General features: G+C 33.7%; 1 protein-coding gene across 3 annotated transcripts in view; it reads right to left on the reverse strand.

Annotated features, from left to right (window-relative positions):
• Positions 1-1,941: 1,941 nt before the first annotated feature.
• The window catches only part of PLS1 (plastin 1), a 102,945-nt gene continuing 92,534 nt past the window's right edge, over positions 1,942-12,352 (reverse strand). For all 3 annotated transcript variants that reach the window (XM_019438541.2, XM_019438546.2, XM_019438537.2), the window contains 4 exons: positions 10,604-10,737; positions 9,309-9,432; positions 2,886-3,010; positions 1,942-2,416 (listed from right to left, as the gene is read on the reverse strand). In XM_019438541.2, the coding sequence (XP_019294086.1) occupies positions 2,281-2,416; positions 2,886-3,010; positions 9,309-9,432; positions 10,604-10,737 (519 nt within the window). In that variant the 3' untranslated portion in view covers positions 1,942-2,280. The remainder of the gene's footprint in view (positions 2,417-2,885; positions 3,011-9,308; positions 9,433-10,603; positions 10,738-12,352) is intronic.

A 12,352-nucleotide genomic window follows, 5' to 3' on the forward strand; every position in this document is an offset into this window, starting at 1 on the left:
CTTAAATGCCTACGACTTTTCCTGGCTCAGAGCCTTTGTATTTTGTTCCCTCTGCTGAACATGTATCACCTGTCTCCTCCTCATTCCTATTTCAGTCAATATCACATCCTCACAGAGACCATTCCTGAGCATCCAAACTAAAGTCTTCACCCCCATTCCCAAGTCAGTCTCTATCACATTACTATTTTATTTACCCTACTGCATTTTATCACTACCTAAAATTCCTATTTATTATCTCTCTCCACTCGGATGCAAGATTTATGAAGTCAGGAAACTGTCTATATTTTTCTCAGCTGAATCCCCATATTTCTAGCATTTTACCTGATTCATAACAAATGTATATTAATGAACTGGTTACCTCAAATTATTTCAGTACAAACTCAATTGTAGTAATAATGCAGTTTTCTTTACTAAAAAACTTCATATTAAAGAACCAGAAGGCAGTATGATTTGGTAAAAAAAAACAAAAACAAAAACAAAACAGAGAACCACCTTCATTCCCCCAAAAAAATCTAATACAAATTTTATTTTACTAATTAAAAAAAGTTATTTTCTTTTCTTGAAAATAAACTTATGATAGATTAATTTTCAAGATTGTATATTCTTTAAATGAAATAAACACTGACACATTTGTACATACACAGAATTTTTATTATTTTAGGAGAAAAAGAACACTCTAAAGTGCCAAATCTCATGTAAATCGGATAACTTAGTAAATATAATGGTGAAAAAAATCAAAAGGGAAAACATTAATTAATTTCTTAGAGCAAGAACATATCTTAATCTTCATGTAAGAAAACAATCACTAAAATATAAAAGGAAAGGAAATCTCTTTTGTAGAAGAATATATTTCAAAGTTCCACTTGTTGATTTCATTTAAAAAATTCTATTCTAAACACATGAGTAGTCTCACTCTTACCAACATGTATGGTTTTCAATGGTAGAAGAGGGATTTAGACTACTCATTCACACTGAGACAAAGTGACAGCATTTCTGTTGCAAAGCAGTATTGCTCACTTACACTAACAGTGGAAGATGGAGAAAATAGATTTCTGAATTCAATTTTTAGCAGCAGAATCTGTCTACTGATAAAAATTCACACAAAAATAGGTCTGAAGGTTAGTTGTTCCCAAGTAACACAAGCAGTAACCAAACACTGCCAATTTGTAGGAGGCTGTGGAAAAAACATTTGAAAATACTCTATGTTCAATATTAGCTTTGTGTTACTTTCTACTAAAGATATTCAGTGGGCATATTCTAAATTAGGGCTTCCTATAGATCAAAATTAACATGTGTAATATGAAGCTAACAGTATAGTGTCAACATGTCTTGAGATGTTCTAGCCAATTTTTTGCTATAAATACGTGGAAGAAGTCAGTTGGAAAATAACTGTATGCACATCCAAAATGAATATTTCTAAAAGAAATCTTCATGTACCAGATATCTACATAATGACAAGTGTTACACACATCGTGGGACTACAATAAACACTTAATGGTTGGCTGACTGACTAGTTTTATATACCATTTAAGAAAACCTGGGTAATTCAGATGCAAAAAATACATATGTACACAGAACTTTCTGTAATAACAATCTACCAACATATATGCTGCATGTCATAGTTAAAGTTCTATTACCAAACTAGCATATGTAGTATCTACAATTAAAATTAAGTTTTAAGTAAAAAGCTCCTGCTACTTCTACAAGAGAATGTACTTTGGGGTTTCTTCAAGAGTTAGTTCTCATATATAAAAAAGTTTAATGTTAATGAACAATACTTGTCACTTAAAAATTTGAGACCATATAGAAATTTACAGAAAAGTTAAGGTTCATATAGTTGGAGGAAAAAATAAAATAAACTGGATTATGACTTTGAATACATTTATGATCAAAATTAACACACACACACACGCACCCACACACAAATCAAAACACAGCAGGACCTGCAAAAAATTTTTGTATTGATCTTTTTGAACCATGAGAAACAATGAATTAGTCTTGCTTTTAATAAGACTTTCAGGAAATGAAAATAATTTAATTATGAAATATCGACTTGATAATGAACATATCAGTATCTACTGGTAAATTAACTGTGTTATCCAAAAAGGTTGACAGATTCTAACCAGTAGAAACAAGATATTTAATTCATTAATGAATTATACAACTATTTTAAGCATACAAATAATCTCTGGTTTTATACCCACTACATTTCAGCAATCTGTAAACTGTGAGGCATTCAATGTGTTTAATGTGGCAGAAAGTCATATTAAATGTTTCTCATTATTTTATTCTATTCAGTCCTTTTCCCATTAAGCATGCAAACACGGTCATAACCATCTTTGGTTTCACTTCTACGAGGTCATCAGGTAAGGCATATATCCGGGCACCAATCTTTCGAGCAACTGAAATGGCGTATCTTCAAACGACAAGAAAAATATCTTAGTATTTGTTATCTACTATGTTCTCACTTAATATATGTTAATAAAAGAATGAAATATTTTGATAAGATTAACTTTACAAGAATGTTAAGTTTGAAAGTCTTTAATCATATTCCCCATTTAAGTTGTACTTAAAAATGTTATAAAGACATAGTAACCTTATGTGTAAGGATTTAAGAAATTAAAGAGCCACTGTGTTAAACCATAAAAGGCAGGGCGCCTGGGTGGATCAGTTGGATCAGTGCCCAAATCTTGATTTCGACTCAGGTCACAATCCCAGGATCATGGGATTGAGCCCCAACATTAGGGTCCATGATGAGCGCAAAGCCTGCTTGGGATTCTCTCTCTCCCTTGGCCCCTGTCCCTCTACCCGCCCCCCTCTCTCAAACTAATAACTAACTAAATAAACAAACACACAAGCCAACCAACCAACCATAAAAGGCTTACTTAGCATTGTTTAGCTTGTCCTCTTCAGATAAGTCTTCTCTCTTGATCATTTCTTGACGAACTGCATTTGGTGCGATGGCATCTATTAAGTCTAGGACAGGTAAGCTTGTGCTGATAGATTTGTCCTAGAAAATAAAGAATTGATGAACATTCATAAACATCTTACTTTTAATTTTCATAAATGGCAGACCAGGTCATAACCATGTAACTGAGAGCAACATAAATTTTCTTGATACTGAACGTTCGGCTTTTCTGCAAACAGCACACATCATAAACCATTTAAAATATGCTTTTCCTTCGGTCTTTACAGAGCTTACATGTAGAGTTGTCACCATATCCAAATAAGGCTTGCAGATGTGACAGTTCCTAAAGTATGCTAACTACAGTATCCATTCTGCAAAAAATAAACAACTTTTGAAAGGGAATAGGAGATGAATTTTAAATTAATAGTTTTGCAAGTTCTAGTAATATATATGTCTTAGACCATGAATTCCTAAGTCTTCACTTAAAATTCAGAAACAAAACTGAAAATAGTCGTGGAAAGGAACTAACATTTACAAAGGCATTATTCTTGTTGCTTTACATGTTCAGCTTGTTTAATTCTCTTAACAGCCTGATAATAAAGAAATTATAATCTCTCTTAGAGAGGAATTAAATGTAGTTCACAGAGCTCAAGTGACTTGTTTACACAACCAGTAAGTACAAAACCAATAACCGAACCCATGACTGTCTGACTCTAATGCCCAAGATTCTCTCCATTTTTGAAGTTACCTCCAAGGTGAACTAAAAATGAACAACTGAATTCTAGTGGATAGATTACTGCAGTTCAAATCAGAAATCCTGGTCAATTGATTTTACCACTTACCAGTACTTGAAAAAAAAATTACTTGTTCTGTGTCTCAGCTTGAATAGTGGCCACTGTTGCTTGCTTACCCAGAATTTACTCATTCCTTACTACTTTCTCCATCCTAACAGAACCCACATCCATACCTCCCTCACATGGACATGTGCTTCAAGGAAAGCTGACCCAATCCACAGCTCCAAGGGTGATCCTGAATTAGTCTAGGCCATGCATTCTGGGGGTAGGGTAATAAACTTACTCTTTTTTATGTATAAAGCATAAAGTGTATAAACATACAGTAATATCTATGGCATTAAAATTTCATGGGGAGGAGTATTTAGGGAGAAAACGTCTAAAAAGACTCCTTAGATTAACAAAAACACTAGTCTGAACCAAATAGAGTAATCTCATCTTATTAGCACAGTGATTTAATTTGGGCCTAATTTAATTTAATGTGAGGCCCTTGCTATTTTCTGGAAGAGCTATGGAAAACCAGAAACCTTCCTCTTGGATGTGAATGAGAGGATGAAACCTTTGTCACAACCAGCAGTTATCCTATAACCAAGTGGAAAACCAGCTTTGGGTGAAATTGGCACTGTAAATGGCAAAGCAGAGATGGACAAAAACCTCAGTCCTACATGAAATTCTTCAAATACTGGCTCAACCAACCCTGAAATCTACGATACCTCTGGATTTCTGCTACTCTGTACCTTTCCTTTTGGTTTAAACCACTTTAAATTGGGTTTCTGTTACCTGAAGTCAAAAGCAAGCACCGTTGCTTGCTAGGTGTTTGCTAGGCAGCATCCTAATCGCCGCCAAGAGACTGTCACAGGATTCTTGGGACTATTAATATAAGTGAAATCATCTACTATAGTTCCTAGACAAATTAATAAATTTTTTGAAAAAAAACAATTTGAAGCCATGTGAAGAAGGCTACTTTTTTGGGCCCTGATCTATGAGCCACTACATTTATTAATTTTAGAAAAATTTATATTGTTTACTTTCAGGAATGTTCTGTTTTGTGAAACAGATTTTTTTTTGGGGGGGAATAGAAGTAGAGGGGTAAAAATAATTAGGGTCCTTAAATCTATTTGATGCTGGTAATCTGGATCTGGTTTTTTTGGCATCTTCCTTATTTCTGAAAATTTTTCCTATTTTTGCCTCAATGTGTGGTCTGCAGGCCACCTACATGAAAACCACCTGACACGCTGTTAAAAGCACAAATTTATTCCTATACTCAAATTAATGAGTCAGGGTATCTGTGGATGGGGTTAGGAATCTACATTTTTAATACGATTTCTAGATGACTCTAATGTACACCATTATTCTTCCTAAAATTAAACTTAACATGTCATTCTATAATAAATTTTAATTTTCTGTGTACTTCCTTTTCATATAATATTTCTATGATGATTCAAAAACAGACAATTGGTTTAACTGTGCTGTATTTTGATTAGTTATTTACATATGTGTGAGGTTTTTTGTAAGATTGGGGAAAATTATTTTGTTCTTTTGTTTTTTCAGCTTCATTGAAGTATAATTACCAAATAAAATTGTAAGACATTTAAAGTGTACATCCTGAATATTTGATATACCTATATGTTGTGAAAGGATTACTCCCATTAGTTAATTAACACATCAATCACCTACATATATGTGTGTGTGTGTGTATTTTTTTTTTTGTAAAAACATTTAATTTCTATTCTAGCAAATTTCAATTATACTATATAGTGTTAACTATAGTCACCATGTAATACATAAGATCCTCAGACTTTACTCATAGCTGAAAGTATATAATATTTTGTGGTATTTTATTTTATTTTATTTTTTATTTTATTTTGTGGTATTTTAAACATTTCTTCACTTAGATATAAGGAAACAATGTTTTCATCTATTTCCTTATGGGAAAAACTTTATTGAATTGAATGAAAGATTTAAGTTTCAAGGGTTATATTGGATCCCTTATCTTCCTATTTCCAAGAAAACAGGCCTATCTTTCAACTCTTCTGATCTGTGTATTATCAGTAAAAGACATTTTACTTTTGCAAAGGGGACAGGACCTATAGTAAAATCCTCAGTTTAGCATATACATTTTCATCATCTTTCCTTAAGTTATTATAAATAAATTACATAAGCAAAAATGTCTAGACTCTCAAAGACAGCCTAGAGTTTGGCTTGATTTTCAAGATAATGAATTGTATCTTAATGTGATACACATTACTATTAGAACACTGCATGTCATTGTTCTTTCTGTCATTATTGAAAATAGAAGTGCAAACACAGTGATGTGGCAGCCAGAGTTCTCGAAATAGCTCAACAGGAAACTCTCCACATATGATGCCCTTTATATATTGCCATACCAGTAGTGTAGTAAACCCTTTTACTGAGCCCTTAATATGTACCAGGTATTGTTGAGCTCTTTATATTCGTTAACTTATTTAGTCTGACACAAACTCAGAAGATAGGTATTATTAATATCTCCATTTTAAATATGGGGAAACTGAGGAATAGAGAAATTAATAACCTGCCCACAGTCACAAGGACACTGAATGGTGAGCCAGAAGTAAATTCAATTTTATTCATCAAGAGGTGTAGTCCAGCTGTTAGTATAAACTACTAAGGTTTTTACGAAACACATGCCCTCTCATGTTCTCCTTACTCCCCTGGTTTTTATAGTATTGCTGACACCCCACACAGTGATTCCTGTTTTCTTATTTGCTTTCTTTACTGAACAGTGAGCTCTTTGAGGGCATTATGTAGTCACAGTGACTAGCAAAGCACCTACTACAGGGTAAGCTTTGAATATTTATGAGATGAATGAGCAGTGTGTCACACAACTAATAAGTATCTGAGCTGAAGTCAAATCCAGGGTCATACAACTCTAAAGCCTGGCTTTCAACCTGCAGTTAGATCTGGAAATGAAATCCAGCTTTTCTGCTCAATAGTTGTATGACCGTGGGCAAGTTGTTTAACTTTTCTAAAGTTCTCCTTTTTGCTTATAGAATTATTGAGAGAATTAAAAGAAACTGTGTAAAGTGCTTAGCATGGTGACATAGAGCACTCAATGGTAATTATGATTATTGTTATGGCTGATATTCCACTTACTTATCTTCTTTTATTTGTATTTTATTTTAATTCCAGTGTAGTTTGACACAGTGTTATATTAGTTTCAGGTGTGCAATATAGTGATTCAATAATTCCACATATTACTCAGTGTTCGTACACTTCCTTATCTTCCTGCTGAGGGAAAATTACTTTGCAACTGAAAAGGGTAAATTTGTCTTTTCTAAAATTTCTCAGTATAGCGCTGCCTTGATTATAATTAATAGATTCTTATGAGTACCATTTATGGTAGCCTTCAAATATAATGTCTTCTACAGTTGGAAAAAAAAAAAAAAGCCTCCCCACCCCAACTATTTTTTAGCATTTGCTGCCACATTTCTTAACTACAGTCTCTTTAAAGGTTTTATTATTGAGCATCTACTAAATAAATGCCAAGCACATTTGCATTATGTTTCTGTTACCTCGGATCTAAGTACAACTCTCAAGTTTGCCTTTCTCTGTGAGTTCTCTCCCTTAAAGGATCTGTGTACTCACATTTTTCAACTATCTCTTCTATTCAACTGATCACCAAGTCTGTATTCCCAGTTTTAATATTTCCTTTCATCCAGCTTATTTCCTGAACATTACTTCAAATTCAACAAGCTTAAAATTGAACTCATCACCTTTTCCAGAAAGCAACTGTACCTCCTGACATTCCCATTTGTTAGTGTTATCTGTTTCTCAATTACCCAGGCCTAAAACATCAAGTTTTAACTCCTCTCTCTCCTGTGCTTCCTTAAATCAAGAAGCCAAATCCTACCTGTTCTTTTGCAATAGATAACAAATAGCAAATAACTATCTATTCTTAACATTCCCAGTGCCCACCCTCAACTCCAATCAGATTTTTATCATTTCACACCTGCTTCAGCTTCTTAGGCATTGTCCTAGCATTTACACCTTTCTTAGTCTAATCCATCCTGCCCACCACATTCAGAAGAGTATTTCTAAAAACAGTCACTTTTCTTACATTAGTCCTTATACCAGTACACTTTTATTAAGGCCAGACTCCCCCACAATCTTGACTCAGACTATATCCAGCACTACTCCCTTAGGAACCATCCTCTCCAGCCAAACTATTTCTCCTAACCTTTGAGTTGCCTTTGTTCAAGATGGACCTTCTTCTAGCTTGTTATGAAAATGCCAATTATGAAAATTTTGTTCTTCAAATAAATGGTGAACACTATGAGGGACAAATTAATTTGTTATATTCTGTATCTTTTTCTTTACCTATAAATGTTACTTAATAGTAAAAGCTTAATAAGTATTTGTTTCTAAATATTTTATTATTGTATTTGGTTTAATTATATACATGCTTATTTTTCATCAACTAATGTACAATGTGTAAAATTTCATTACAACAACTTTGATAACTATCAATTAGAGAATTTTATACGTCCCCTTTCCTGTTTTACATTTTTAAGTTGTAATTTATGCCTAAAATATATAAAAACATATCATGGACTGAAAATTCTTGTGTTTTTTTTTTTTAACAAGCAACAACAAAAACTCAAAGTCATTAGTTCCTTCCAAGATGGCAAAAAGAGAAACACACTTGAATTAGGACTCAGGTAACATCTCTGACTTATTCTAGTTGTCATGTTAAAATCCCTTTGGGGCTCACTATTTAGTAAAGATTGAATTTATCAATTTCTGAAATTTTTTCTGCTCTAAAATGTTGTTAAGCATATAGAACAAAGCCAAAGAAAAAATTAAAGATGGATAGATAACTCTTAGGAGAGCTTAGGGTTTCATCTGTTTGCACTCTTAATCACTAAAAAAAAATTTGCTGATTTTTCACATATTTTTCACATAATAAAAGCACAAACACAAGGCTCACTGAATGAATGTATACAAGCAGACATGCTTAGTTGTAGCTAACATCACCTTGCATGCAAAAGCGAAACACAATGGAAATGCATGAAAATTAGTGGGTATATATGTACAGATTACGTTTTAAGTGCTTTATGAATCATCCACAAATGCTCAAAAGTGAGTGTTAAGTGCCATTATGAAGCCAGATGACAAGATATTTTTTTTCCTACCAGTTTTCTCAATTCCCACTTGAATCGGTTTGGCTGGCTCTGTTATGCCTTGGAAATGATGTCAATACAATTCTGAGACTGCTGCTAGGGAGCACAAAACATTATAGGTCCTATATAAACAATGGTTTTTTTATCTTTCTTTTTCATTTGACAATTGGGTTTTTTGGCTCTATTCTATTTTTTTAAGATTAGATGACCAGAGTTGATAATATTAATCTGCATTTATACTCAATAGGACAACCAGTCGAAAATATAAGAGTTCAAACTATACTTTTGCTTTACACATGCCAAATAACCAGCAGGCCTAAGTTCATAAATTGTGTTTCTGAGATATAATGTTAATGTAATTCTGAATCTAAACCTATGTAATTTCTAATAAAAATTCCTTCCTACACTTACTTTCTTACAAAAACAAAATTTTAAATAGCTTTTGATTACCTTGAAGCTGGAAATAGAAGTATGTTTTTTTGCACTTTTAAGAGTCTGATTGACCCATTTAATAATAATTTCATCATTTACTTTTTCACCTTCTCCAAGATCTGACAACACATTCAATGTGTACCTATAACAGAAAAGATGTACATTTGACAGGGAAAGGGGAGAGAAAAGAGGTGAAATTTGCTCTCACATCATTTATATCAACATTTAAATATTTAAGAAACATTTTGGTTCTAATAAATATTTCTAATTTTACTCTGCTATTTGCACTTAGTCACATTCTAAAGTTACAAAGCTCAGTAATCAGAAACAAAAACTACCATATGGTATTTTTAAAAAAACAACCCCTAACAAAGCAGTTTTTAAGAGGAATTAATAAAAGTGATTAGTTTTAGAGACTGACCCACTTAAAAAAAATTTTTTTTTAATTTATTTATTTTTGAGAGAGAGAGAGAAACAGAGCTTAAGTGGGGCAGGGGCATGAGGAGAGGGAGACACAGAAACCAAAGCAGGCTCCAAACTCTGAGCTGTCAGCACAGAGCCCAACGTGGGACTCGAACCCACAGACTGCAAAATCATGAACTGAGACGAAGTCACACACTTAACCGACTGAGCCACCCAGGCACCCCTAGATTGACCCACTTTTATTTCATTTTATTTATTTAAAAAAACCTTTTTAATGTTTATTTTTGAGAGAGAGAGAAAGAGACAGAACATGATGGGGGGAGGGGCAGAGAGAGAGGGAGACACAAAAACGGAAGCAGGCTTGAGGCTCTGAGCTGTCAGCACAGAGCCCGAGGTGGGGCTCGAGCCCACAAACCGTGAAATCATGACCTGAGCCACAGTTGCACATTTAACAGGTGGAACCATACAGGCGCTCCTAGACTGAACCACTTTTAAACAAAATATATTATCAACAGTAAGTCATTTAAAAATATATTTTGCATTGTATATTTCTTGTTTGTTACTCTTTTTTAAAATGTTTATTTATTTTTGAGAGAAAGAGAGCATGCAAACATGCAGAGGGGGAGAGGGGTAGAAGGAGAGGTAGAGAGAGAATCCCAAGTGGGCTCCAGGCTGTTAGTACGGAGCCCAGTGCAGGGCTGGATCTCATGAACCAGGACATCATGACCTGAGCCGAAATCAAGAGTCAGCTGCTTAACCGCCTGAGCCACCCACTTAATTGACTGAACCACCCAGGCCCCCCTGTTTTTTATTCTTCAAAAATAGATAAAATACTAGTTCATATGACTTGTTGAAGGAAAAAGTGTTGCTATAAACATATCAGCTTTTACCTTCTCATCAGCTGCCATACCAATGCCAGAGTAAGTGTTGCATTCCCTTCATTTAGGTCCTGCCCAGCAATGCCAACCAAGGAGAATTTAGCCTTATTCTTCCCAAGCTCCACTGCATAGTTACAGTTTTCGATCTACAAATAATAAGTAAAAGTTTTAGTATAAAAACGGGTTTTAAAACTATATCTCTTGAATATGCTAGCCTTGTTCAGTTATCTGAAAAATAATTATGAAGATATCTTTAGTTTATATGACAGAATATCATTTCATAATAACACTGAAATTAAGGAAATAATTATTATTCCCATTTTATAACTATTCCCATTTTATAGCTGAAGATATCAGAGCTCTGAGGAGTATGCATTTTTTTAAAATACAAGGAGACAATAATTTTCAATTCTTTCTTTTTCCTAGTAATCATACTATAGATTTAGTCTACGTAATAAGAAATGTATGCTATAGAAATGCACAGAATTAAAAAGAAATTGGATAGATTCCTAATTTGTAGAAAATAGCATCAAAGTCCTGATTATGTAACAGTGTGAACAGGAGGGAGAAAAACCAACATATTTGCCACTGATACCTGTTTCATCGGGAGAATTTTCTAGCAAATTATAATAATAATCACTTAGGTGTAAAATGTGTTTCAATGAAGGGCCGTCTGTTTTATAGTTAGTTTGACCAAAATTCTTAAGGGAAATGATGGGGAGAAGGGTGCTCAGGGTTACTAGAGGCCTAACATGTTGATTCGACCACAATAAAAGGGTACCTGGAAATGGATGTTACCATTAGGGAAAAGATGTGTTCTATTTTCTGGCAACAGTTGATTCCAAATTGGCAAAACCTCTAAGATCTGGAGAGGTACCAACTAGAGAAAGAGTAAGAAATGCAGCTTTCCTATGTTTATGGTACTACTAAAGACTCTTAAAATGGATCTGCTCTCTGAGGATGTAAATATAGAAAGTTAAGAGCACTGGGCCAAGAACTGAGCCTTGGAAATTCCAGAGGTGTCAGGCTAACACATGAAGAACCTGTGAGAGGTAAGAATAAACACAAAGAAAGCAAGAAAAAATTGGAGAGTGCAGTTTCATGGAGTTAAGGGGAGAAATGATTACCAAGCACTTCAAATGCTTTAGAAACATGAATCTTAGATCATTGGGAAAATGAGAAAAATTACACAATAGGATACAGGGTTCCAAGTGAAAAGAAATACTGAAGAAATAATGAAAAAAGACTATTTAAGTGGCACAACTTTATGAACTTTACAAATGAAGTAAAGTGATGTCTGCTGATGAATGCCCAAAGTCTATAAAATTAGACTCTGTGAGACTGTTAAAAACTGAGAACAAACTGAGGGTTGATGGGGGGTGGGAGGGAGGGGAGGGTGGGTGATGGGTATTGAGGAGGGCACCTTTTGGGATGAGCACTGGGTGTTGTATGGAAACCAATTTGACAATAAATTTCATATATTAAAAAAATAATAATAAAATAAAAAAATAAAAGTAAAAAAAAAATTAGACTCTGTGATACTTTGTTGGGTAGGTACTCCTTCATTTTTTAAACATTTTAAATTTATTACAGGTGTTATGTTTCATTCTATAAGTAGCTAGTATATGGTGAAAGGAAGAATTTTACATAATCACTTGTGACGTCGCATATTTAAAATTCCAGATAAAATGAGTAGTTTGTTTTCCTGTTATATTTTGCATCTGCTTACTCCTAAAGAAACTAGAAAAAGAACAAACATCA

This window comes from Panthera pardus, unplaced genomic scaffold (genome assembly GCF_024362965.1).
Source record: "Panthera pardus isolate Hobbes unplaced genomic scaffold, ASM2436296v1 HiC_scaffold_16, whole genome shotgun sequence".
NCBI lineage: Eukaryota > Metazoa > Chordata > Mammalia > Carnivora > Felidae > Panthera > Panthera pardus.